The 27,939-nt window shown below is 43.4% G+C and overlaps 2 protein-coding genes across 3 annotated transcripts; both read left to right on the forward strand.

Moving 5' to 3' along the window:
- Positions 1-110: 110 nt before the first annotated feature.
- Positions 111-15,749, forward strand: SPINK8 (serine peptidase inhibitor Kazal type 8 (putative)). 2 transcript variants are annotated; one of them, XM_060402559.1, is made up of 7 exons: positions 111-218; positions 3,147-3,226; positions 5,899-5,945; positions 6,698-6,819; positions 11,317-11,359; positions 15,275-15,423; positions 15,529-15,749. In XM_060402559.1, the coding sequence occupies exons 2-6, from the start codon at positions 3,160-3,162 to the stop codon at positions 15,392-15,394; spliced, it is 399 nt and encodes a 132-aa protein (XP_060258542.1). In that variant the 5' UTR covers positions 111-218; positions 3,147-3,159; the 3' UTR covers positions 15,395-15,423; positions 15,529-15,749. The 2 variants fall into 2 exon arrangements, with proteins under 2 accessions (XP_060258542.1, XP_042092215.1); XM_042236281.1 differs by lacking the exon at positions 15,275-15,423.
- Positions 15,750-19,928: 4,179 nt separating this feature from the next.
- Positions 19,929-26,478, forward strand: NME6 (NME/NM23 nucleoside diphosphate kinase 6). The gene is made up of 5 exons (XM_060402558.1): positions 19,929-22,543; positions 23,904-24,006; positions 24,959-24,998; positions 25,398-25,558; positions 25,932-26,478. The coding sequence occupies exons 1-5, from the start codon at positions 22,454-22,456 to the stop codon at positions 26,096-26,098; spliced, it is 561 nt and encodes a 186-aa protein (XP_060258541.1). The 5' UTR covers positions 19,929-22,453; the 3' UTR covers positions 26,099-26,478.
- The last annotated feature ends 1,461 nt before the right edge of the window (positions 26,479-27,939 follow it).

Below are 27,939 nucleotides of genomic sequence, written 5' to 3' on the forward strand. Positions count from 1 at the left end.
AACTTCATACTTGTAGAACTGGATAGTGAGCAACATTCATTGTTTCACAGTTCACTGTTCTGCCGCCAGGCACTGCAACCTTAAAAAGACACTTATACCCCTCCAGCCAACACACACACACATGCACGCACACGCCCCCTTATTTCATTATCAACAGGCTGGACATAAAGAACTTTTTGTCCAGCAAGTTTATATGAGCAACTGTGGAAGTACAGCGGGTAAGGTGGACTTAATAATTTGCAAACTTTTGAGCAGGAAAAGAGTTATATTATTTATTATTTGTTTTTATTCAGGAAAGGTCTTGGGCAGAAGCTACCTAGATATATAATTTCCCTGGAAAATGTATAAAAACTATACAACTGGCTTGTACTGTAGTATTTTCAATAATGCCAGTAAGCTGCTGATAAATATGCTATGGTTTTCCCTTCAATAATGTTATAGGTTACTAAGTATTAACACCAACGTCATCATATAATGGGAGATTAAGGATATGGGAGAGTATTCAGTGTTTTGAATCTTCCCATTTCTTATTGTCTGTTGACCCACATGTGTCACTGCACTTTCTAGTAACTGCTGGTCTTACCTCAGAAATAAATCTCGACTTTAAAACAGGTCATTGAAAAAGTCTTGGTGCTCATGCTTTACCGAAGCATCCCCTGCAGACATTCTTTACTACCTACTTTTCTGGCATCATTATCTTTTTTTTTAAGATTTTTTCCCAGGTTTTTTTTGTGTGTGTTTTTTTTTTTTTTTTTTGGTTGCACTGGATCTTTGTTGCTGTGCATGGGCTTTCTCTAGTTGCGGACAGCGGGGGGTGCTCTTCATTGCGGTGCACAGGCTTCTCATTGTGGTGGCTTCTCTGTTGTGAAGCAGAAGCTCTTTCTAGACGCACAGGCTTCAGTAGTTGCAGCTCACAGGCTCTAGATCTCGGGCTCGGTAGTTGTGGTACATGGGCTTAGTTGCTCTGTGACACGTGCAATCTTCCCAGACCAGGGATCAAATAGTGTCGCTAGCATTGCAAGGTGGACTCTCATGCACTGTGCCACCAGGGAAGTCCTGACATATTCTAAAATTCTATTTTTTTAAGGTAGCCAGGTGACACATTTATTCTGAATCTTTGAATCCAAACCCTTATACAGATAAATCTAATACATTATTGTTTTAGGTAAAAAGGTAAAAATAAAGGAGTACAAAGTTGGAGGACTTATATACAAAAGAGTGTTGTCTGCCATCTGCTTGATCTACAAGGATTGACTCATTAGCCACTGCAGTCACTGATCTTCACACACCCTGAAAGGAGTTCAGGGTGAAGATCAGAAACGAGGCACGCTGTGTTCTGGGGAAACTGGCAGAACAGGCTTTCAGATAGGTAGATATTTTCAGGAGAAAATTTTATGAACTCAATGTCTGGCATCTTCCCATACTTAGAAAAGCACTAAAATCATTAACTGAGACATCTCCTCATGGCTAGCGCCAGCTTCTACCAAGATGGGTGCTGGATTGCACATACTCCTTTGCCAAAATCACATATATGCTGACTTACCCCTTACCACTTCAGAGCAGTTCTTCAGAGCTATCAGAGAGGCTCTCTCCCAGATTATAGTCCTCAGTGAGCCCACAAATAAAACTGAAACTCACAGCTTTTTATGTTGTGTGTTTTTATTTCAGTTGACATTATCATAGAGCCATAATTAAAATAGTATGGTTTGAGCTCTTGTATAGACAAATAGATAAATGGAACAGAAGAGTGTCCAGGAATAGACCCACACATACATATATTCCCTTCTAAAATTCTATTTTTGAGATCGTTTTTTCTCATGACCAATTCAGTTCAGTTCAGTTCAGTTCAGTCGCTCAGTCATGTCCTAATCTTTCCTACCCCATGAGTCACAGCACGCCAGGCCTCCTTATTCATCACCATCTCCCGGAGTTCACTCAGACTCACGTCCATCGAGTCCATGATGCCATCCAGCCATCTCATCCTCAGTCGTCCCCTTCTCCTCCTGCCCCCAATCCCTCCCAGCATCAGAGTCTTTTCCAATGAGTCAACTCTTCCCATGAGGTGGCCAAAGTACTGGAGTTTCAGCTTTAGCATCATTCCTTCCAAAGAAATCCCAGGGTTGATCTCCTTCAGAATGGACTGGTTGGATCTCCTTGCAGTCCAAGGGACTCTCTAGAGTCTTCTCCAACACCACAGTTCAAAAGCATCAATTCTTCGGCGCTCAGCCTTCTTCACAGTCCAACTCTCACATCCATACATGACCACAGAAAAAACCATAGCCTTGACTAGACGGACCTTAGTCGGCAAAGTAATGTCTCTGCTTTTGAATATGCTATCTAGGTTGGTCATAACTTTTCTTCCAAGGAGTAAGCGTCTTTTAATTTCATGGCTGTAGTCACCATCTGCAGTGATTCTGAAGCCCCCAAAAATAAAGTCTGACACTGTTTCCACTGTTTCCCCATCTATTTCCCATGAAGTAGATGGGACTGGATGCCATGATCTTCGTTTTCTGAATGTTGAGCTTTAAGCTAACTTTTTCGCTCTCCTCTTTCACTTTCATCAAGAGGCTTTTTAGTTCCTCTTCACTTTCTGCCATAAGGGTGGTGTCATCTGCATATCGGAGGTTATTGATATTTCTCCCGGCAATCTTGATTCCAGCTTGTGTTTCTTCCAGTCCAGCGTTTCTCATGATGTACTCTGCATAGAAGTTAAATAAGCAGGGTGACAATATACAGGCTTGACATACTCCTTTTCCTATTTGGAACCAGTCTGTTGTTCCATGTCCAGTTCTAACTGTTGCTTCCTGACCTGCATACAGATTTCTCAAGAGGCAGGTCAGGTGGTCTGTATTCCCATCTCTTTCAGAATTTTCCACAGTTTATTGTGATTCACACAGTCAAAGGCTTTGGCATAGTCAATAAAGCAGAAATAGATGTTTTTCTGGAACTCTCATGACCAATTACTCCAGGGAAATGAACTAGGCAATGTAATTGCATCAGACACAGTTCATTCCAAATAACCCAAGGAAAGAAAAAACATTAAATATTTAGACTTCATTTCCTGGTTAATGATGGATCTCTATGAGAATTTGTATGTTGTGTGGAATTTTTTCTGCCTTACTGTCAACATCTCCGTATTTCCACAGTTCTTCTGCCACCATGAAGGGGGTCTTCTCTAGTGCCATTCTTGTTCTGGTCATCTCCATGTGGGCTGCCTTCGCAGTTGGTGAGTTCTGTGTCCTTACTGTGCCCACATTTTCTGCTGTATATTCACGATCAGGGAATAGTTAGAAGTAAAGTAGAAATGCTGTCCTGTTTTATTTAAGTCTAATTCTTCAGAGTCATGCAGACACTAAACCCCCCAGAAAGAAAGGATTCACACAGTGCTATTGGTATCAAAACTGGTGGTTGAAAACAAAGCTGTATTGGTATAGGGAAATGACACTAGACACTAAATCCACAGGAACAAAGGATGAGAACCAGAAGTGGTGAATAAAATGTTAATATTACAAATTCACTAAATATATACTCACTGTCCTTTCTTCTCTAAGCTTCTTTAAAAGACATGAAATTATATAATAATTATAGCAATCTATTGTTGGGTTTGTGACTAATATAAATGTAATGTGTATAACAACAATGTAATAAAAGGAAGGACAGAGCTATATAGGAGTAACATTTCTATATATCACTTGAATTAAAATTTTATAAATCTGAAGTCTATTCTGATAAGCTAAAATAAATACAGTAAGCAGCAGTGCAACTACTAAAAAACAAAAAAAAGAAAATTCAAGGATTTCCTTGGTGGTCCAGTGGCTAAGACTCTACGGTCACAACGTAGGGAAACTGGTTTCAATCTTTGGTCAGGGAACGAGATCCCATACATCGCTACACAACTAAAGATTGTACATGCTGCAACAAAGATTGAAGATCCTCCACACCACAAGTAAGACCCGGTACAGCCAAAAATAAATAAAAATTTGTTAATTTAAAAAAAAGCCTGCATTATACATTAAAAAAGGAACAAAATAATAGATCAGGGGTTTCCCTGGTGGTCCAGTAGTTAAGACTCCATATTCCCAATGCAGGGGGCACGGGTTCAATCCCTGGTCAGGGAACTAAGATCTTGAATGCTGCACAGGGTGGCAAAAAATAAAATCAGTTGGATTTCATAAAATTAAACATTTTAGTGATGTAAAGGATACCAACAAAGATGTCCATAAAGTGGAAGACTGCCTAGAGAATGGGAGAAATTATTTGTAAAGCATCTATCAAAAAGAGAGATAATAACAAACATTAACAAAGATGTGAAGAAAAATGGAACTCTCATATAATGCTGGTGAGGGTGTAAAATGGTGTGGCTACCTTAGAAAATAATCCAGAAGTTCCTCCAAAGTTCACCATATAACCCAGCAACTCCACTCTTAGGTATACATCTAAGGGAAATGAAAAACACATGACCACAGAAAAAAAACAGGCACATAGGAATTCCCTGGCAGTCCAGTTAGGTGAGGACTCTGAGCTTCCACTGCCAGGGGCCTGGGTTTGATTCCTAGTCAGGGAAGATCTCCTGTGGTGTAGGGGAAAAAGAGAATATTCACAGCAGCGTATCAAGTTTCCATACTGTTGTGATTATCACATTCACCTCACTGCAGCCTTATTCATAATAGCCAAAGAGTGAAAACAATTCAAATGTCCATTAATTGATTAATGGATAAACAAAATATGGTATATACATACAACAGAATATTATTTAATTATAAAAAGGAATGAAGTATTGATGCATGCGATAACATGGATACACCTTTACAACACTAACTGAAAGAGATAGAAAGGAAAGACTACATATTGTATGATTCCATTTGGATGTAGTGTCCAGAACAGACAGAAAGTAGATTAGAGTTGTCTGGGTTGGGGGAAGGGAGGAATGAGAAGAGCCCGCTGTTGGGTGCAGGGTTTCTTTTGAGGGTGATGAAAATGTTCTAAAAGTGACTGTGTTGATGGTTGCACACCTCTGTGAATATACTAAGAACCACTGAATTGTATACTTTAAATTTTTATTTATTTTCGATTGTGCTAGGTCTTTGTTGCTGCAAGCAAGCTTTCTCTAGTTGCAGAGAGCCAGCGTGCAGGCTTCTCAACGTGGTGGTTTCTCCTGTTACAGAGCACAGGCTCTAGGTACACCTCCTTCAGTAGTTGCAACTCACGGGCTCTAGAGTGTGGGCTCAGTAGTTGTGGCACACGGGCTTTGTTCCTCTGTGGCATGTGGAATCTTCGCAGACCAGGGGTGGAACCCACGTCCCCTTCTTTGGCAGGCAGATTGTTAACCACTGGACCACCAGGGAAGTCCTCAACTATACACTTTAAATAGGTGAATTCTATGATATATGAATGATAGCTAATAAAGATACATATATTATAGAGAGAGTGGACAATATATATTATCAGGTCATAATTATATAACTACATAAAATTAATATAATTATATAAAACTATATAAGTATTATATGTGTGTGTGTGTAATTGCAAAGACTGTTTTGGATCAAGAATATGTAACCCAGCATCTTTTAAGGCATCTCAATATAACTACTTCATATAACTTAGAGTGTGCTTTCTAAAAAGAACAGAGAATGATTGTAAAATTTGTTATTTACCTGTGAAAGGGAAAGGTCAGAGTTAAGATCTCTTCTTTACAAAGAGGAGGGAACAGAAGTTTCCTGATTCTTTGCTCCTCTGAGGCCCCCTTTGGAGGGCAGCATGCATCAAAAAGGAACCTCTGCCTCTCCTGATGGGATCTGATGCTTCCTGGGTGCCAACCAGGTTTCCTTCATCCTCACTTTTACCCTTAAGGGCAGAAGACAGAGCAGCAACTCTTTCGAATATGCTTTTGTTTTCCAGACTTTCCTCTTCCTATGGACAGAGGGACTGACCTAGAAAAGACAACGGTAAGCTCTGCTTCCTTGCTTCCCAAGCTCAGCAATGTAGAGGAAAAACAGTTTCCCTGATGGTCTTGGCTCATTTTTCTGGGAGGCAGGTGCCAGGGGAAAATATCTGTGGGGATAACCCCACAGCAACAGCTGAGTCACTAACTGTATGTAGTGCCTTTTATATGTTCCTGGGTATAAACCCCAATCAGTTCATACAACTCTCTTGTGGGACAGAAGGCAAGTATTTTGCACCATTAAATAAATGAGGAAGTTGTGGCTCAAATTCAGGTCTGTCCTATGCTGAGGTGGACATTCTCTCAACTGAGATATGCTAAGACATACATCTTGCCTCCCACAGATCAAGTGAGGTTCTCATTCTCTGTCCCCTTCCTTCTAAATCGTAACTCTCCTGTAATAAGTCTGAGCCTACTGCTATCTGAAGCACCATATACAAGTCAACCAGAAATGTTCATAAGCATATTCTAATCTCTGAAACCTAACAATCACACTTTGTAATTAGTGAGGCAGGGAATTTCATCCTAAAAAGAATTTATAGCCCAGACTGGGGAGTCTACAGATTACATGTATTATGTTATGTTATATACATACTGTTGGTGAGCACCAGGGGTCAAATACTGAGATTTCTGAAGCCTGCTCTCCAAACTCCTGGTCTATTGCTCCGTATTCCATCCTTCTCCCCTGCTCCCAGCAATCAAGGCTAGAGGAGGCAGATAAAGGGCTCTGATGCAGTGTCTGTGTCTCGCCTTCAGGCTGAATGCATCAGGAATATAAATAAGTGCTGGATTTTAGCCTACCTCAGGCCAACAGACTCCATATGCGGCAGTGACCACATTACCTACAGTGGGGAATGCCACCTCTGCTACAGAATTCTGTAAGTCTTAATTTTTTTTTTTTACTCTCCTTTCTCTCAAGTCAAGAGGCTAAACATGGCCAGGATAGGAAGGGCCTCCTTGGAACACTTCCAACTGATTCGATCTTCCTTCCAGAGAATGCTCCGCTATCGCTCCTCCATTTCTTCTCTCCCTCCCTATGCTCCCCAATGTGATCCCATTCAGACAGAAACAAAAACCCACTGAAGAGACTGTGCTATGTCTGGCCTGGACAAAGACCAAGTGGAAGAAACTCAGTAGCGCAAGTAGCCACAGCAGTCAGGTCTTGTGACCACAGATGAAGGTTATCCTTAAGCTCCCTCAGGCCAAAGAACAAAAGCCTGATGAAGAAGAGGAGGTAGCTGGGCAAAGTATCTGTCTTCTAAGTCCAACATATGACCTTCCTGAGTCCTTGGCTGCTCTTTAATCCTGTGTATGTGCTGTACTTCCTTGGTTCTCTGTCATAATTTTGTTGTTGAAAACTGGAGGAGCATAATATCACAACTCTGGAAATCAGATTCTCTCCGCTCTCCAAGGTTTTTACTGTTGCTGTTGGTTAGTTTAATGACTTCTGGAATAATTCTGTGAAACTTACATGTTTTGGTCATGTATAGTCACTACACAGGTCCCATTTAATTGTCTTAGGGGTCTCCTAAAGATTGAACAGAAATTGTCTTAAATGGCTAAAACCGATAAATCTACAAGTCTTTAAAAATTTATTTATTTATTTTTGGCTGTGCTGGGTCTTCGTTGCTGTGCAGGCTCGTCTCTAGTTGGGGTGAGTCGGGGCTACTCTCTAGTTGTGATGCACAGGCTTTTTATTTTGGTGGCTTCTCTAGTTGTAGATCACAGGCTCTAGGGTGCATAGGCTTCAGCAGTTGCAGTTCCTGGGCTCTAGAGCACAGGATTATTAGTTGTGGCACACAGGCTTAGTTGCTCCGTGACATACGAGATCTTCCCTGACCAGGGATCAAAGCTGTGTCTCCTACATTGGCAGGTGGATTCTTTGCCACTGAGCCACCTGGGAAGCCTTCTTCCAGTCTCTGCCAACAAAACCTTTATGTGTTAGATAGGGGTCCACCTCATTCTTTTGTATACAATTATCTAGTTGCTCCAGCACCATTTTTTGAAGAGACTATTCTTTTCCCATTGAATAGTCTTGGCACTCTTGCTAAAAATCAGTTGGCCATAGATGTTGGGTTTATTTCTGGATTCTCATTTCTATTCCATTATTCTCTGTCTAACCTGATGTTGGTACCACAACACTGATTATCTTTGTAGTCAGTTTTGAGATCAGGAATGTGGGGTCCTCCCAACATTTTCCCCCCTCAAAATGGTTCTGGTTACTCAGGTCTTTTGCAATTCCATATAAATTTGAAGGTAGTCTTTTCCACTTCTGAAAAAAAAAAAAAAGGCCATTGGGATTTTGACAAGGGTTACATCAAATCTGTCAGTTGCTTTGGGTAGTATAAACATTTTAACAATATTAAGCTTTCTAATCCATGAGGATAGGAGAGCTTTCCATTTATTTAGGCCTTCTTTCATTTCTTTCAGCAATGTTTTGTAGCATCCAGTGGACAGTCTTTAACCTTCTGGGTTAAATTTATTTTCAGGTATCTTATTTTTTGAATGATATTGTAAATGCAACATTTAATTTTCTTTTCAGATTGTTCTTTGTTGGTTTATAGAAACACAGTTGATTTTCCTGTGTTCTTGTATTCTGAAATACTGCTCAGTTTATTACCTTTAATAATTTTTATAGGAATTGTTTGAGATTTTCTTTACATAGAACGATGTCATCTTCAAATATAAAACTTCACTTCTTACTTTCCAGTTTGGATGGCTTTTCCCCCCAGCTTTATTGAAGTATAATTGAAAATAATATAAAATTTTGGATTTCTCTTTTTCTTTCCAAATGTTCTACTTCAAGCTTTCACTATTGAGTGTAATGTTAGATGCGGGATTTTCATAAATGTTCTTTGTTATATTGAGGAGTTTTTCTTCAATTCCTAGTTTTCTGAGTAATTTCATTATGAAAGGGTGTTTGATTTTGTCAGATGTTGTGGGTTTTTTCAGATTTTTGTTTTTTTAATTAAACATAATTTTCATTGAATGAGTCTTTAAATTCTATAGTGCATAACAGGTTTTAAGTTTCACACACATGATTTCATATCCTCCCATAATAGTTCTCTTTTTCCCCTTACCCCTACAATGTCCTTCACCCCTTTCCTCTCCCCACTGATGACCACTAGTTTGTTCTCTGTATCTGTGACAGTTTTTTTGTTGTTTCATTCACTAGTTTGTTGTAATTTTTTAGATTCCACATATAAGTGATATCATACAGTATTTCTTTCTCTGACTTATTTCACTTGGCATAATGCTCTCCAAGTCCATCCATGTTGTTTCTAATGGCAAAATTTCATTCTTTTTTTTTTTTTAATGTGGCTGAGTATCATTTCATTGTTATGTATACCACAGCTTCTTTATCCATTAATCTGTTGATAAAACTCTTAGGTTGATTCCATGTCTTAGCAATTATAGATAATGCTGCTATGAACACTGGGGTACATGTATCCTTTCAAATTATTGTTGCTTTTTAAAATTACACAGAGGAGTGGAAATGCTGGGTCATATGGTTCTATTTTAAAATTTTTTAAGAGATCCCCCCATACTATTTTAAACAGTGGCTGCACCAATTTACATTGGCCACCAACAGTGCCTAAGTGTTCCCTTTTCTCCCCATCTTTGTCAATATCTGTTATTTGGATTCTTTTTGATGATAGCCATTCTGACAGATGTCAGGTGATACCTCACCATGGTTTTGAACTGCATATCCATATTAGTTACTGATGCTGAAATGATGTGTTTTTTCAACATGAATGTGATGAGCATGTGACTCTTGCTTCATTCTTTTAATATGATGTTAGTACACTGGCTTATATTTTTAGGTTGAACCACCCTGTATTCGTGGGATAAACCCAACTTGGTTATGATGTATAGACCTTTTAATATGCTATGATATTCAGTTTGCCAGTATTTCAGTTCAGTTCAGTTGCTCAGTCATGTCCGACTCTTTGCAACCCCAAAGACTGCAGCATGCCGTGGGGTGCCGTCTACGGCGTTGTACAGAGTCGGACATGAATGAAGCGACTTAGCAGCAGCAGGAGCAGCAGGCTTCCCTCTCCATCACCAACTCCCAGAGTTTATTCAAACTCATGTCCATCGAATGGGTAATGCCATCCAACCATCTCATCCTCTGTCGACCCCTTCTCCTCTTGCCTTCAATATTTCCCAGCATCAGGGTCTTTTCTAATGAGTGTTGGGAGTTTCAGCTTCAGTTCTTCCAACAAATATTCAGGACTAATTTCCTTTAGGATGGACAGGTTGGATATCCTTGCAGTCCAAGGGACTCTCAAGAGTCTTCTCCAACACCACAGTTCAAAAGCATCAATTCTTCGGTGCTCGGCTTTCTTTATAGTCCAACTCTCACATCCATACATGACTACTGGAAAAACCATAGCTTGACTAGACGGACCTTTGTGGGCAAAGTAATGCCTATGCTTTTTAGTATGCTGTCTAGGTTGGTCATAGCTTTTCTTCCAAGGAGCAAGCGTCTTTTAATTTCATAGCTGCAGTCACCGACTGCAGAGATTTTGGAGCCCCCCAAAATAAAGTCTGTGACTGTTTGCATTGTTTCCCCATCTATTTGCCATGAAGGGATGGGACCGGATGCCATGATCTTAGTCTTCTGAATGTTGAGTTTTAAGCCAGCTAAATAATGTTGCCAGTATTTAGCTGACAGTTTCTGCATCTAGTTTTCTTTTTTTTGTGATGTCTGGCTTTGCTATTAAGGTAATTCTAGCTTCACAGAATCAATCAGGAATCTTCTTCTACTATTTGGAAGAGTTTGAAAAGAAATGGTATCAAATCTTTAAGTATTTGATAGAATTCTCTAAAGAAGCCATTTGGTCCTGAGTTTCTCTTTTTTAGGAGGTTTTCAATAACTGATTCAATCTCTTTACTTGATATATGTCCTGTTGATATTTTCTATTTCTTCTTGAGTCAGTTTAGGTAATGTGTGTTTATAGGAATTTGTCCATTTCATCTAGGTTATCTAATCAGCTGATGTACAGCTGTTCATTGCCTTCCCTTGTAACCATTTTTATTTCTGTAAGGTTAGTAGTAATGTCTTTACCTTTCATCAAATGGATAATTTAACTGTATTGCACATTCGCTTCCTAATACTCTTCATTTCTACTTAAATACTCAAGATTACTTTGAATTTTCTATATTTGATTTCAGACTGAGTATGTTTTATACACTCAACCTCTTTGACAAATAAACATATAGTAGATATTTAAAAATCACTTATTAAATAAGAAATCACTATTAGCTAAATGTCTCCTTCTCAAACTTAAAGATTATCATGTCAAATTTAGAAATAATTTGTGATATACCATAGAGTAAAAGTAATCATCTTGAAATATAATTTCTTACAGATATGAAAAACTTAACATAATTAAACTGCATGATGGGCCATGTGTAAGTAAAATCACTTTTATTTTTCATTTTGGGGAGTAAACCAGATAGAGGTAAGAGTTCCTTGTTCTAGAGAATTTTAAAGATTTGTTATGAAAAATTTCAAACATACATAAAATTAGAAATAATAATACCATGACCTTTCATGCCTATCTTACAGTGCAGTGTTGGTCACATTTCCTTCCTCTTTATTTTCTTTGCTGAAGTATTAACACAAGTCTGACATCATGTAATTTCACTCTTACATACTCCACAGGGCATCTCTGAGAAGTGTTACATTTCCTTACACACCAACAATGCTATTATTACACCTAAGTATTTCCTTGCCATCTTCTTTTGAACATACTTCCTGTTCAAAATTTCCCAGCCATCTCAAAAATAACATCTTCTTAGGGAAGGAATGTATTTCAGGCTGAAAGAACATTTATTCCATCCTTTATCTTCCCTGCCACGCCCAATTTGGGGGATATTGACAAAAGATACTAATCGGAACATAAAAGGTTATTCTGAGAGTAAACAGATCAGGCTTTGATACTGTGTCTTTGACTCCAGGGTCATAGAGTACAAGCAACAGGGTCATAGAGTACAAGCAAGAACTCAGCTAATGCCAAAGAGATTATTATAGCTTTATGAGGCATGGCAACAGGACTGGGACAAATTATCTTAGAACAGAACATGAAGGACTTCTCGGTGGTCCAGCAGTTAAGGATCCGCCTACCAATGCAGTGGACACAGCTTTGATCTCTGGTTTGGGAAGATTCCACATGCTGTAAGAAAGCCGTTGTGCTACAACTACTGAGCCCATGCACCACAACTACTGAAGCCCAGGAACCCTAGAGCCAATGCTCTGCAACGAGAGAAGCCATGGCAATGAGAAGACCATGCCCTGCAACTACAGAGTAGCCCCGACGCGCTACAACTAGAGAGAGACTGTGTGTAGCACTGAAGACCCAGTGCAGTCAAAATAGTGATGATTAAAGAGAAAATGACGTGTGTGGAAGGGAACACAGGTTAAAAAGACATAATTTTGTAATACTTTTATGACAGCCTCTTCTGACAATCTCAATTCACAAGGCTCATCTGATTTACAGATCAGCATACATATTATTTGTCAAGGACCTAGCAGAACAGATTAAGAAGAGGTGGCAAGAATACACAGAACTGTAAAAAAAAAAAAGATCTTCATGACCCGGATAACCAGGATGGTGTAGTCACTTACCTAGAGCCAGACATTGTGGAGTGTGAAGTCAAGTGGGCCTTAGGAAGCATTACTATGAACAAAGCTAGTGGAAGGATGGAATACCAGCTGAGCTATTTCAAATCTTAAAAGATGACGCTGTGAAAGGGCTGCACTCAATAGGCCAGCAAATTTGGAAAGCTCAGCAATGGCCACGGGACTGGAAAAGATCAGTTTTCATTCCAATCCCAAAGAAAGGCAATGCAAAAGAATGTTCAGACTACCATACAATTGTGCTCATTTAACATGATAGCAAGGTAACACTCAAAACTGAACTGGCTCAAAAAATAATTGGACTGGTTCAAAATTGGGGAAGGAGTATGTCAAGGCTCTATATTGTCATATTGCTTATTTAACTTGTATGCAGAGTACGTCATGTGAAATGCCGGGCTGGAATCAAGACTGCTGGGAGAAATATGCAGAAGATACCACCCTAATAGCAGAAAGCAAAGAGGAACAAAAAAGTCTCTTAATGAAGGTGAAAGAGGCATGTGAAAAAGCTGGCTTAAAACTCAACATTCAAAAAACTAAGATCATGGCATCTGGTCCCATCACTTCATGGCAAATAGATGAGGAAAAACTGAAAACAGTGACAGACTTTATTTTCTTGGGCTCCAGAATCACTGTAGATGGTGACTGCAGCCATGAAATTAAAAGACGGTTGTTCCTTGGAAGAACAGCTATGACAAACCTAGACAGTGTATTAAAAGGCAGAGACATCACTTTGCCAACAAAGGTCTGTATAGTCAAAGCTATGGTTTTTCCAGTAGTCATGTACAGATGTGAGAGTTGGACCACAAAGAAGGCTGAGCATTGAAGAATTGATGCTTTCAAAGAGAAAGAGAAGACACTTGAGAGTCCCTTGGACAGCAAGGAGATCAAACCAGTCAATTAAAGGAAATCAACTCTGAATATTCACTGGAATGACTGATGCTGAAGCAGAAGCTTCAATCCTTCAGTCACCTGATGTGAAGAGCCGACTCACTGAAAAAGACTCTGATGCTGGGAAACACAGGGGCAGAAGGGGGTGACAGAGGATGGCAGAGGTTGGATGGCATCACTGACTCAATGGACATGAGTTTGAGCTAACTCCAGGAGATAGGGAAGGACAGGGAAGCCTGGCATGCTGCAGTTTATGGGGTCACAAAGAGTCAGACACGAGTTAGTGACTGAACAACAATAATAATACATATTACTCACCAGGAAAGGTCTAGTGGACCTAAATGTTCTCTAGTTCCACTAAAGAAAAATCCTAAAGATTCTCAGGCACTTCCATTATCTGGGGGTAACTACAAAGAGACGTCACATGATCTCTACTCTGTCAGACTGTTTTTGACCTAAGCCAATTCATAGATCATCCTGCTGAATCCCCTCCTCTTGTATCTGAACCACAGCCCTTGTCAGGGGCTTCCCAGGCGGTGCAGTGATAAGGAATCCACCTGCCAATGCAGGAGCCCTGGTTTTGACCCCTGGGTCAGGAAAATCCCTTGGAGAAGGAAATCGCAGCCCACCCTAGGGTTCTTGCCCAGAAAATCCCAGGGACAGAGGAGCCTGGCAAGGCTGCAGTCCATGGGGTCACATGAGTCGGACATGACTTAGCGACTAAACAACAATACTTAGCAATATGATGGATCTCAAAACACTACAGCAAGAGAAAAAGCAAGGAACAGAAAAATAAAATTAACACATCATTATGTAAGTTAAAAATAAATACAATTATATATTTTGCACAAAGACATGAAACAAAATGATACACACTGAATACATTAAAATGGCTTGCTATGCTATAAGGAGAAAGGCAATGAATGAATGAATAGTGGCCCCTCCACAGTCTTTCAACAAGGCAGAACAGAAACTGTTTTCTTTTTCCCAGTTTGTCTTTATTTATTTTTAAATTTTTATTGGAGTATAGTTGATTTACAATGCTGTGTTAGTTCCTGTTGTACAGCAAGGTCAATCAGTTAAATATAAATATATATCCATTCTTTTTTTATATTATTCTCCCATACAGGTCACTACAGAGTATTGAGCAGAGTTCCCTGTGCTATAGAGGTCTTTATTAGTTATTAATTTTATGTACAGTAGTGTTATATGTCAATCCCAAACTCCCAATTTATCCCTGCTCCCTGCCAAACTCTGTTCTTGACAAGATCATAAAGAATATGGTAGCTGCCAAAGCAAGACTAACAGTTACCCCTGTCAACCATGTGTCTCGCATTGTCACATGCTTTGCCTATACCCCCTCTCCTGTGCTCCCCACGCCCCCACCATGAGGAAGATGTTGCTATTAGCTGCATTTCATACTCAAAGATGCAGAAGTTGACAGAGGGATGTAACTTACCCAAGGGAACAGAGCTGGGAACTGGCAGGGCTAAGTCTTGAATTTGGAGGGTCAGTTCTAGACTCTTTCTATAACTCAAGTAACAGTCTATATCCCCCTGACCAGCCTCTGATTCACATCAACTCCACTGTATCTGCCCTCTACCTTTTCTTCCCCATGGAATTTCCTATAGGCTCTTATGGGGCCCAAAGACTTACATAAATTCATATCCATAGCTCTCCTCTTCTTGGCCCACTTCCACTCTGTAGTTTTGTTCTTTCTCAAGGAACTTAGAATGTTTCTGCTGCTGCTGCTTAGTCGCTCAGTCATGTTCAACTCTTTGTGACTCCATGGACTGTAGCCCACTAGGCTCCTCTGTCCATGGGGATTCTCCAGGCAAGAATGCTGGATTGTGTTGCCACGCACTCCTCCAGGAGATCTCCCCATCCCAGGTCTCCCGCATTGCGGTAGGCTTCTTTAGCATCGGATCCACTTTGGTCTGCCTTTAAGGTAACTGCTCTACATTCCTCTTGCTAGACTATTTATAGTAACCAGTATGGTAGTTTTTCTCATTTTCCCAAATTTGATTTCTCTAAGCATATATTTCTCTTGCAGGAAAACTCCTGAATTTACCATTACAGAACTTACTGAATTCCCAGATGATCAAGTGAATCACAATGACTGCTTTTATATCCCCTTTAGAGGAATATTCTGGTGCTTGAGGAAACCAATAGCTACAATCAAACTCATTGATCTTCAGTAAATGATTTTTTTCTATGCATTTATTGTGTTTTTCAGATCTCACGTGTAATTATACAGTATTTGCCTTTCTCTGACTTATTTCATTGAGTGTAATGTCCTCAAGATCCATCCATGTTGTTGCAAACTGTAGGATTCCCTTCTATTTTTATGGCTGATTTATTCATATGTGTGTGTGTATACTCTCAGAACATTTTCATCCATCCGTTCATCAATGGACACTCAGGCTGTTTCCGTGTCTTGGCTATTGTACACAATGCTCTATGAACATGGGCACGCAGGTATCGCTTCAACATAGTGTTTTTATTTCCTCTGCATATATTCCCAGCAGCAGAACTGCTAGATCATATAATAGTTCTAGTAATTCTCTGAGGAATTGTCATTGTTTTCTACAGTGGCTATAACCAATTCACAATCCCACGAACAGTGCTCAAGGGTTCGTTTTTCTCTCCTGCCAGCATTTATAATCTCTTATCTTTTCAATAACAGCTATTCTGAACAGGTGTGACAGAATATCTTATTGTTTTGTTTACATTTCCCTATGATTAGTGATGTACCTGTTGACCATTCATATTTTTTCTTTGAGAAAATGTCTGTTCAGGTCCTCTGTCCATTTTACAATTGGATTGTTTCATTTTCACTAATGAGTTGGGGGAGGAGCTGACTTCACACAGGGTTTCTGTCTTCTCTTCAGCTGGATTGTTAGCTGGTCTGCTAGGGCTTCTCTTGGAGTCCAGATAATTGTGAAAGGGAGACGATGGTAGCAGTGATGGCTAACTTATCTCCTGCTCATGATGGTTATTGTGTTGCTAAGGTTTCTCTTGCTGTGTCCTTGGGCAAGGGCCACCCATCTCGTGTCTGAGAGTTTTGCAACTAAGGACTATTGTCCTCCATCTTGGGAAGGCTGGGATGATGTGCTGAGTGAGGCTGCTGTGTTGGGACATAGAGGTGTGGTCACAGTGACTGGGACTTTTCATTGCCCGTCTTCTGAGACTTGGAGGTTTGTTCAGGTTTGCTGTTATCCATCATATCCAGTATTTAGGGATGCTTTCCTGGATTGCTAGGATTCCTATTGTCTCATGTTCAGTGTCTAATGGATTAATTTACTGGCATTCAATAACGGTGTCCTCTGACTGTGCACAGTTTGAGCTGCTCTCACTCTGCTTGTCTGTGGCTCATAATTGGGTGAAGTACTGGCTTGTCATTCATGGAGTCAGGGTTGGGAGTTGAGGGTTCCAGAATCAGAGGTTAGAATTTACGGGGTGGGATTTAAGGATTAGAGGTTGGAATTAGGAGATTAGAAGATAAATGTCAGTGGCTCAGAATCTAGAAAGGAAGTCTAGGATGAAAGGGTTACGAGTTTATTAGTTACTGGCTTGGGCTGGTGTTGGAAATTAGTATCAGAAGTATAAAGGTTAGAGTGGTGGTCAGAGATCAAAAGTGTTCAAGTCAAGGGTAAGATATTTGCGTGGTGGCTCCCTGGTGGCTCAGATAGTAAAGTGTCTGTCTACAGTGTGAGAGACCTAGGTTCAATCCCTGGGTTGGGAAGATCCCCTGGAGAAGGAAATGGCAATCCACTCCAGTATATTGCCTGGAAAATCCCATGGACAGAGGAGCCTGGAAGGCTACAGTCCATGGGGTCACAAAGAGTCAGACACGACTGAGCGACTTCACTTCACTTAGGGACTGGGGCGGGGTTAGATGTTAGGACTGCACCATGGGCCTAAGGTTTAGGACCTGAGTGTAAGGATCAAGGGTGAGAGTTACAAGGTGAGCTTCAGAAGAGGAGTCAGGATCAGGAGATCTAGGGTTAGGTGACAAGTCCAAAAGGTTAGATCACTGTCAGTGATAGGGTTGGGGTTTAGAAAGTAGGATTGAGTTAGGGACTAGGGTTGGGATTTGTTATAGTCAGGGAGGCAGGGTGAGGGTAACTCCCTCTTTTTCCTTGCTGTGGGAGAGAGAAGACATCAGGTTCTCAGTCACATAAGCTCCAAATTCCAGGAGAGAACATGTCAAGGTTTCATGCCAACTCTTTCACTGCATATCCCTTTTGACCAGGGCAATACCGGGCCCTGAGATTCAGCAAATCAGCAAGGGAGGAATATGCTGGTCTCCCTCTCCTGCAGGCACTACCCTGTATCTGCAAGTCCTGCTCTTAGTCCCCCTTCATTTGGCTCAGAGAAATCACCTTTCCACCTCGGAAGCATTCTGCACTCTTATTAATTTTGTTCAGTAGATTTCTAGTCATACATACACACACACACACACACACACACACACAGAGACAAACACACATCCACACATACAGAGAGAAAGGAAGTGATATGGCTGCTAGCTAAACTCTGATCTCTTCTTTAGTAAGGCCAGAAGAAAGTGAAAGTGAAAGAAGTTGCTCAGTCGCTTCCCACTCTTTGGGACCCCATGGACTGTAGCCTATCAGGCTCCTCTGTCCATGGGATTTTCCAGGTGAGAGTGCTGGAGTGGATTGCCATTTCCTTCTCCAGGGGATCTTCCCGACCCAAGAATCGAACCCGGGTCTCCCACATTGCAGGCAGACACTTTACCGTCTGAGCCACCAGGAAAGGGTGGGCGAAAGCAACAAAGATAGGGGCAAATGCTCAGAAGAAACACAGAGAAGGGTAATGGGGAAGAGAATGACGAGAAAGGGTGTTGCTTTAGATAGTATGTCTGGCCAGGCCTCTCTGAGGAGACGACACAAGGCCGAGGAGTAAATCAAGTAAATACTGGGGAGACAAGCTTTCAGGCAGTGAGCACCTCCTGTGGAGGCTTTGCCGTGGGAACAGGGGGTGGAATGATAGGAGTGAGGGCAGAGTGGTTTGGAAAGGCACGCAGGTCAGCAAAAGCCAAGTCATGTAGTTCTTTAAGGTCCATGGTGAAAAGTTTGGATTTTTTTTCTTAGTAGAGCAGGAAAACACGGCAGTGATTTAGGCAAAGGAGTGACGTGAATACCTTGTGCATTAAAAAGATGATTCCACGTGTCATGGAGCAGCCACAACTACTGAGCCTGTACTCAGTGGGTCAGTGTACTCAGTGGTTCAGGAGACACGGGTTTGATCCCTGGGTCAGCAACATCCCCTGAAGAATGAAATGGCAATCTACTCCAGTATTTTTGCCTGGGAAATCCCATAGACATAGAACCCTGGCAGGCTACAGCCCATGTAGTCGCCAGGAGCTGGATACGACTTAGTGACTAAACAACAACAACAATTTAAATATGCTGGATGAAAAAGAAAAACACCTCAAAAAAGACTTAGGGGCTGCCACTACTACTGAACATTAACACTGCAAGAAGGCAGTTTGTTCTTAAACACCACTATCTAGAGACAAGACTAGACAAAGGTAGATGTCCTTCTGCATAGAATGAACATAAGTCATAATTAACCTCTTGGGACTTCCCTGGTGGCGCAGTGGATGAGAGCCTGCCTGCCAATGCAGGAGACATGGGTTCAATCCCTGGCCCAGGAGGATTCCACATGCCACGGAGCAGCCACAATTACTGAGCCTGTACTGAGTTGAAGAGCCACAACTACTGAGCCTGCTTGCCTAGAGCCTGTGCTCTGCAACAAGAGATCCCACTGCAATAAGAAGCCCGCACACCGCAACCAAGAGTAGCCCTTGCTTGCTACAACTAGAGAAAGCCTGCACAAAGCAAAAATAATAAAGAAGACAAACACAAAATTAGCCTCATAATGGGTGATTCACTCAACTGAGTTCAGACTCATACCTGGTGTAGAATTACTTCAGTCCCACCAAAACCGAATCAAGACACAAGTTCTTTGTCCCCCGCGTCCCTCCGAAAGACAAATACTGGGCACCAACGAAGTGCCAGGCACTACCCTAGACCAAAAATAGAGCGAGTCGGGCAAAGCCCACTCCGGCTGCCCCACTGGCGGCCCCGCTCACTGGCTGCCACCCTGAAACGCCCATCCTGTCCTCTCCGAGGTCCTGTCTGAGTCACATCCCGTCGCGATGCCACCGGCCTGGTCCGCTCTCCCACCTGAGGGCGGCCAGGCACAGCCCATCTCCCGTCCAAGACGGCTACGTCACTTCTTCCCTCCGGTGCAAGCGCCGGAAAGACATCAGGGTCACGGGGAGGCGGGCCCTCCTGCTGCACGACATCCCGGATTGGCTGGCACAGCACCTCACCCCCGCCCGGGCCGCACAGCAAGGACCCTGAAGAGGGCTGCCCGGGCGAATGCCTAAAGGACCCCGCTTGGACAGAAAGGCTAGCTATCGCAGTGCCTGGTGGCCGGGTCCCGCGGCGGGAGGACCAGGTGACTCGTATCCGAACTCCACCTGCGGCTCCCAAATAGCCCAGAATCTGGAGTGGGTTTAGGCCTCGGTACAAGGGGCCGAAACCGCAGGGCTGCAGGCCTGGAGAACTGGAAGAGCAGGGTGGGGAAGAGGGTGGTGTCTAGAACTGAGGCTGTGAGCTTGGGGGACTGGAGGGTGGGGCTTTAGGTTTCGGAGGCAGAAAGCCGAGGTGATGATGAGCTTGGGAGGGCGCAGAGCGTGGCTGGCACCCTCCAGGAAGCGGAGAAATAGGAGCCTCTGTAGTGGAGGCAAATGCCCAGGGAACTTCCAAAACTTACAAGTGTCTTAAAGGAGCGACTTTTATGTTGAGCAAGTTTCCCGACTTGTTCCTCTTTGTTGTAAACCAGTATCCAAGACAAGCGTGACTTGGCTGGCATTAGAAAAGGAGCTATGCCCTCCCCTGGATAGCCTCTAGCATTCTGGCCTTGGAATAGGTGAATCACTCATTCACTGATTGATTCAACAAATACGGTTGAGAGCCATGTGTGTGCTAGGCGCTCTGCAGTACAGAGGATACTGAGGCAAAACAGGTCTGTGCTTTCATAGAGCTGACCTTCTAGTGGGGAAGAGATAAGTGAAGAAGACGTGTAGGAGCCATGAGAGTGGGGAAGTGAACTAAGATCTAGTGGGTGAGTAGGAGGTAACCAGCGGGAACGCATTCTGGACTCTGAAAACTCTGGCTGTCAGGCCAGAAAGTCTTGGAGCTGCAAGGCCCATGAGGCTAGAGCAAAAGCAAGTTAAGGTGTATGGAGTTCTAGATGAGGGATCAGATCTCGCAAAGCCTAGTAGGACATGATAAGGCTTTCAGGTTTTATTATAAAAGCAGGGCACACTTTGGAGGGTTAAGGAGGGAAATGAAATGATCAGATTTGCAGTTTTAGTTCAATGGCTATTGTGTGGAGAACAGATTGTAGAGGGAGCAAGAGTAGAAACTGGAAGATCATTAAAGAGGCTGTTGCATAAGTTCAGGGAGGGTTGATGATGTTTTGAACTGGGGTGGTGGCAGCTGAGAAGGAGAGAACTGTATGGATTGGAAGGACACTGGTGAGGCAAAATTGCCAGAACTTAGTGATATCGTGGATATGGAGGATGAGGAAGGTGAGGTGGCCAGGATATCTCTCCCTAAAAATATGACAAGATTCTGCTCACTTTTGGGTTACTCACCACCTGGGATGTTAGGGAAACTAGATTGGCTGATCTTGTACTGGTTAGGCTGCGGTTAGCTTTGTGGATCAACTGGAGCATCAGCCTGAATGCTGTAGAAAGGGCATGAGTTTCTAGACCTTGGCAGTGTTTCTGTTTGGGCCAGACCCTAGCACTGCCTTTAATGTGCCACTTTCGGGCTAAGAGAAATAACGTGGTTGTCCAGACTCTGTCTCTGTGTGTGTTCATGGAAGCCTTCTCTATTTGCTGGCAGATTTAGAGGTGCCACCCAGATAATCTTTGAGAACTACTCCTTAGACCTGCATAGATGATCAATTTCTTACATGTAAATAGAATTTCAAAGTTGGAAGAGATCTCAAGTTTTCTTAGTCCAGTTTAAAATACTTTTATGTTTTTTGTAGCATTTCCACGATTATTTATTGAGCTCATACACCATGATTAGACTGTAGATATACAAAGGTAAATAGAATAAGACTATATAGGTTCATTTAGTCAATAGAATTGATTAAGCGTCTTTGTGCCAGGCATTTCAGCTACAGAATGAGTACAACTTGTCTTTGACCTTTGAGTTGCATGTCTGCAAGCCTCGCCATGGTGAAGGACAGGGAAGCCTGGCTTGCTGCAGTCCATGGGGTCACAAAGAGTCAGACACAACTTAACAACTGAACAGCAAGCCTTGCCATTGAGGACAGCAAGTGTATTAAAGGGTTTGATTTGGCCAGGGTAGATCCTGACTTATCTGGAACATTAGAATTGAAATCGTATGTATCCAGCAGACATAGGCAGTGGCGGTGGGGAGAGGTGGGAGAGGTGAGAGGGGGTGGTATCCTGGCAACATCCCAATTCCTGTCCATCCAGTCTTGCAATTCTAGAATTGATGGGAGAGCCCTGTGTGACCCTACCCTTGTGGCTAGAGTCTATAGGAATGTAAATTGTAAATCCTCTGTAAAGCACAAAAGATAGAAAGCGAAGGGAGTACTGGCAGAGACAGGTAATGTTTAAACTTGAACTTCTCATGAATGGGTCACTCCTTTGCAGGGTTACAGTTGCATTAGCAAGATTATGTCCCCTAGTGGGTAAATTGAAGGCCCCTGTACTATTCCTTTCCCTCGATCCCATGACCCCAATGGGCATTTAAATACTAAGTAACTGTCATGTGCTTTATTGACCTTTGAGAAGTGAGAGCCCTGGTTGACTTGCAAGACTGCCAGGCTCCAGAGTAAGAAGGGTGGGGACTGCAACACTGATGTGTCTCTAATTGACTCTCTGATGGCAGGAGGAGATGACCTCGATCTTGCGGAGCCCGCAGGCTCTCCAACTCACTCTGGCCCTAATCAAGCCTGATGCAGTTGCTCACCCCCTGATTCTGGAGGTAAGAACATGTCCTAAGCGTCTACTGTATGCCCTGGGCATTGCTTCTGTTTCAGGTGCCACCGGGCCATTTGTGAAGACTGACAACACAGTCCTGTGCTAGATGGTGTGGAGGCAAAGCTAGACGTCGTGGACACTGACCCCAAGGAGACTAAAAATCTGTTGGAGAACTGAGGCAGATAAAAAATATAAGAGGGACTTCTCTGGTAGTCCAGTGGTTAAGAATCCACCTTGTAATGCAGGGAACATAGGTTTGATCCCTGATCAGAGAACTAAGATCCCACTAAGATTGGGGCTAAGAGGGGGCAACTAAGCCCACTTGCCACGACTACTGAAGGCCATGGGCCACAACGAATGATTCTGCATGAAGCAATGAAGATCCTGTGCTTAGTCACTCAGTCATGTCTGCCTCTTTGCAGCCCCATGGACTGTAGCCCCCCAGGCTCCTCTGTCCATGGGATTCTTCAGACAAGAATACTGGAATGGGTTTCTATGCCCTCATCCAGGGGCTCTTCCCAACCGAGGAATGGAATCCAGGTCTCCTGCCTTGCAGGCAGATTCTTTAAACCCATGCAGCCAGAGAAACAAATAAAATATTTTTTTAAATAATTAAAGGCTCTAATACAGTAAGAAGAACCAAATCTCAAGACAGTGTATGTATACTAGTTGTCTATTGCATATGCGCTCAGTCGTGTCCGGCTCTTTGCAACTCCATGGATTATGGCGTGCCAGGCTCCTCTGTCCATGGAATTTTCGAGGCAAGAATACTGGAGCGGGTTGCCGTTTCGTCCTCCAGGGGATCTTCCTGACCCAGGGATCAAACCCTCGTCTCCTGTGTCTCCTGCATTGCAGGCAAATTCTGCACCACTGCGCCACCTGGGAAACCCTAGTTCTCTATTGCTGCCTAATAAATTACCACACACTTAGCAGCTTAAAACAGCCTTCAGTACCTCACAGTTCTAGAATGTAGAGGTCCAGTAGGTTTGGCTAAGGGCTAGGTTCTCTCCTTAGGGTTTCACAAAGCTGAAGTCCAGGTATCAATTGACTGGGCCCTTATCTCCAGGGTGTGGGGAAGAATCCATTTTGAAGCCATTCAGAATGGCAGAATTTGATTTCTGTGTCTATAGGACTGAGGTCCCCATGTCCTTGCTGGCCTTCAGGTGGGGACTACCATTTTTAGCGACTACTCACATTCCTCGTTACGTGACTCACTCTCATCTTCAAGATAGTAACAGGGTGTCTCTTTTCTTCAAGTTTTAGGCTCTAAAGGGTCCCCAGGGTTCTCTTGGCTAGCCTGGGTCTCCTGTTCACTCAGATGCTCCCTTTCACTGACTTTTATCTTTGGGGTGCTGTTTATCCAGGCTGTTCATCAGCAGATTCTGAGCAACAAGTTCCTTATTGTGCGAATGAGAGAACTTCTGTGGAAAAAGGAAGACTGCCAGAAATTTTACCGAGAGCATGAAGGTAGGAGCCAACAGTCCTCTGAGTGGGAGGCTTCTCTATCCCTAGAAAGATTTTACATGGACACCCAAGGCAGGTTCTCACTGACGTCAGTTTAGTCGCTCAGTGTGTCTGACTCTTTGTGACCCCGTGGACTGCAGCACGCAGGCTTCCCTGTCTATCACCAACTCCCAGAGCTTGCTCAAACTCATGTCCATCGAGTGGGTGATGCCATCCAACCGTCTCATCCTCTGTCGTCCCCTTCTCCTCCTGCCTTCAGTCCTGGCATCAGGGTCTTTTCCAATGAGTCAGTTCTTCGCATCACGTGGCCAAAGTGTTGGAGTTTCAGCATCAGTCCTTCCAATGAATATTCAGGACTGATTTCCTTTAGGTTGGTCTAGTCTGATCTCCTTGCAGTCCAAGGGAATCTCAGGAGTCTTCTCCCAACACCACAGTTCAAAAGCATCCATTCTTTGGTGCTCAGCTTTCTTTATAGTCCAACTCTCACATCCATACATGACTACTGTACTTACCAACTGTAAAATTCAGCCAGTCTTCTAGAGAGTGGATTGATAACAAACTTTTCATGTTTATCAATGTTTTTAAAATATTTTCTAGGAGGGTCCTACCTCATGGTACCAACAAGAAATTTAGTTTTATATCCTGATAATATCACTAGTTAACAAAAAACTCTGTCAAGTACTGTCCAAAGGCTCATGATTTCATTTAATTTCCCAGCAACCCCATGAGTTAGGTATTATGTCCCCAGCACACAGATAAGGAAACTAAGTTAGAGGATTTATTGATTTACCTAAAACTACACAGGTGCTAAGTTGGAGAGCCTGGATTCAGACCCAGGTAAGTCAGACTCCCTGTTCCTTTCTCTAAAACAGGGATTACTGCCTCCTCTAGGGAGGCAGGAGTATAAAAAGTTGTCTTGGCACCGTGTCCTAATGGAGGTCTTCTCTCCTTGCAGGGCGTTTTTTCTATCAGCGGCTGGTGGAGTTCATGGCCAGGTATTTCTCACTTTGGTTCCAACATCTTCATCCACTGAGACTTATATCCCCTGCCCCCCTAAGTAGATTTGTTAATTTTATTTGCCACTCTTTAAAGTTGAAAGCAGGGTCGAGGGTCTGAAGAAACGTGGGCTCGGGCCGACACTGACCCTGTGGCCACCTGTTTTGAGGTGCTTAGTGATCCAGGGGCTGTAGAAGAGTGTTGTTGAATGCTTCCTAACAACTCTGCTGTCTCGGTGGCCTTCTTCATCAGCGGCCTTCTATCACCTCTTTGAAGTAGTACTCAGCTAGAAAGGCAAGGAGACTCTCAGGATGTCCAGTGTGCCTTTGGGCCCTGCTCACAGTGTGCCCTCCTGAAGCCAGAGCCAGATTGCTAACACGTGCTCCCTTGGTTCACAGTGGGCCGATCCGAGCCTACATCCTCGCCCACAAGGATGCCATCCAGCTCTGGAGGACCGTGATGGGCCCCACCAGAGTGTTTCGAGCTCGCCACGTGGCCCCAGAGTCAATTCGTGGGAGTTTCGGCCTCACCGACACCCGTAACACGACCCACGGCTCAGGTGAGGCTGCCTCCTGTGTCCACAGTATTAATAAGGGAATTTGATTCAAGGATGGTGGGCAGGCTGGATGGTGGGGTTGAAAGGCAGGTCCCTCAGTGAGCTTTCCTCCCAGTTGGCCCTTTGTGGTGACCTCGCCAGATGTGGCCCAGGACTTAGGGGTGGGAGAAGTACAGGCTCTGGTTTCTGAACCCAGTTACTGTGTTCTTGCCTGGAGAATCCCAGGGACGGGGGAGCCTGGTGGGCCACCGTCTATGGGGTCACACAGAGTTGGACACGACTGAAGCAACTTAGCAGCAGCAGCAGCATGGCTGCTTCTTGCTTCTACCCTGCTCTCCCTATGAGAATCCCTTCTCTTTTTTTCCTCCCCTTACAGACTCTGTGGTTTCAGCCAGTAGAGAGATTGCAGCCTTCTTCCCGGATTTCAGTGAACAGCACTGGTACGAGAAAGAGGAGCCCCAGTTGCGCTGTGGCCCTGTGCACTACAGTCCCGAGGGTGGCGTCCACTTTGCTGCTCCAGCAGGAGGCCTGGGGCCAGCCTGACACAGGCCTGTCAGTTTGTGAAGACTGGTGGCATTGCCCAACCTTCTCTCACGGACCTCTGGTCCCAGAGCATTCTTCTAGGACCAGGGAGGCCTGGAGCTCCTTGCGCCATCTCTGCTGGGCACCACCACCTGCGAGAGGGCCTAAGCTCCTCACTGCCACCTCTTCTAGAATCTCACTATCTACCTCTTCTCTTTAATACTCGTGGGTGGTTCACAGGAATGATGGCCCCTCTTTTTCCTGAGAACTGTTAATCATTTTCAAGGAGAAGCTTGCCCAGCTGACTTGCCTGAAAAATGCAGTGACTCTGTATTAGCCACGTTTGGTCTGTTTTCCTTAATAAAAGTCAGTATGCTACTGAATAAAGGCTGCTCAAAGCACTGCTCAAGGTGCTCTCTCTCTCCTTAACTGGAGTAATTAAACCTGTGCTAAGTCAAGTTTCTGGTCTATGCTAAGTGAAGAGAGAATTGTGTCAAAATCTCCCAGGAGGTTCACGCAGCATGCAGCTTATGTAGAGCACGAAGGCCCCTGGCATAGGCCTGCATCCTGGAAGAAAGGACACCTTTGGTTTGAGCAAAAGTATGTCTGCCCGGTAACGGCATATTGTTATGAATTTTTTTTTTTTTTCTGATTTGCACAGAGCCACTAAAGGTAGCCATGTCTCTGCTTGTAGCTGAGGATGACAGTTACCTACTACTATGACAAACCACCTCAAGATTTCATGGCTTAAAACATGACTGAACTGATTTATATGTCTGTGGATCGGCTGGGTGATTCTGCTGCGCTCACCTGGACGCATATGGCTGCGTTCAGCAGTTGGGTCCAGCGTGGTGTTTCCTCCTGAGCTGCTGCTTTGCATGGTTATTTAAGGGTTCCAAGAAAGCAGGCCTCCATTCATGAGCTTATCAAGCTTCCACTAGAGTCATGTTTGCTGATACCCCACTGACAAAGGCAAGTCACATGGCCAAGCCCAGAGTCCATATGGGAAGCAACCACACAAGGCACAGATGCAGGGAGGTGTGAATCACGAGGGAGCATTATCCTGACAGTCTACAAACTGAAAGTGAGATGGCTTGAATTTATATAGAGAACTTATGAAAACAAATATTTGCACAAGCCAAGAAAAGAGAGAAATAGCCAGAGAAGGAAGGCAGAAGCCTTGCCCACATACTTGCATTCATCAGGCTGCTCTCCTGAGTGTGTCGTCTGGTGTGTGTGGACGATTGTCTTCTGACTAGGACCCCACCTACACTCCCTGTGAACAAAAGGCTTCTCACCTGAATGTGTCCTGAGGTGTGATTTCACCCTAAAGTCTTGACCACAGTTCCTGCACACGTAAGGTTTATGCCCTCTGTGAATCCTCTGGTGCTTAGTGAGGTCTGATTTTTCACTAATACCTCACCCACACAAAGGGCTTCTCCCTTATGTGTGTCCTCTGATGCAGTGTGACTTGAGGCTAAAAGCACACATAAACCTTATCCCCTGAGTGTGTACTCTGGTGGTTTTAAGGGGTGACATCCAAAAAGCCTGGCCTACTCTCCCTATGTATTTAAAGCTTTTCCCCGTGTGTCGTCCGATGTCTGATGAATGTGACTTTGGACGAAAGCTTCACCCACACTCTGCACACAGAAGATGTTCCCTCCCCACGACTGCCTGCATCTGAAGATGTTTGACTTCTGGCTAAAGCCAGTAGAGTGTGGACTCTACAAATCAGATTTCTCCAGATCCTGAGATTTCTACCCTCTCTGGAACGTCAGTTTCCTCAGAGCTTACCCTCTGCGTTAGACTGAGCTGCACCTTCAACACTTAGTTGCCTCCCTGAGAGTTTACTGGTGGTCCCT

Source organism: Ovis aries, chromosome 19, assembly GCF_016772045.2.
Source record: "Ovis aries strain OAR_USU_Benz2616 breed Rambouillet chromosome 19, ARS-UI_Ramb_v3.0, whole genome shotgun sequence".
In the NCBI taxonomy this organism is placed as follows: domain Eukaryota; kingdom Metazoa; phylum Chordata; class Mammalia; order Artiodactyla; family Bovidae; genus Ovis; species Ovis aries.

Excerpts from the sequence above, each read along its gene's own strand:
- SPINK8 (XM_060402559.1), top strand. The coding sequence starts at position 3,160 with ATGAAGGGGGTCTTCTCTAGTGCCATTCTTGTTCTGGTCATCTCCATG. Across the intron at positions 3,227-5,898 it reads GTGGGCTGCCTTCGCAGTTG|ACTTTCCTCTTCCTATGGAC; the intron begins GTGAGTTCTGTG and ends TTTGTTTTCCAG. Across the intron at positions 5,946-6,697 it reads CTGACCTAGAAAAGACAACG|GCTGAATGCATCAGGAATAT; the intron begins GTAAGCTCTGCT and ends TCTCGCCTTCAG.
- NME6 (XM_060402558.1), top strand. The coding sequence starts at position 22,454 with ATGACCTCGATCTTGCGGAGCCCGCAGGCTCTCCAACTCACTCTGGCC. Across the intron at positions 24,007-24,958 it reads ATTTTACCGAGAGCATGAAG|GGCGTTTTTTCTATCAGCGG; the intron begins GTAGGAGCCAAC and ends CTCTCCTTGCAG. Across the intron at positions 25,559-25,931 it reads TAACACGACCCACGGCTCAG|ACTCTGTGGTTTCAGCCAGT; the intron begins GTGAGGCTGCCT and ends CTCCCCTTACAG.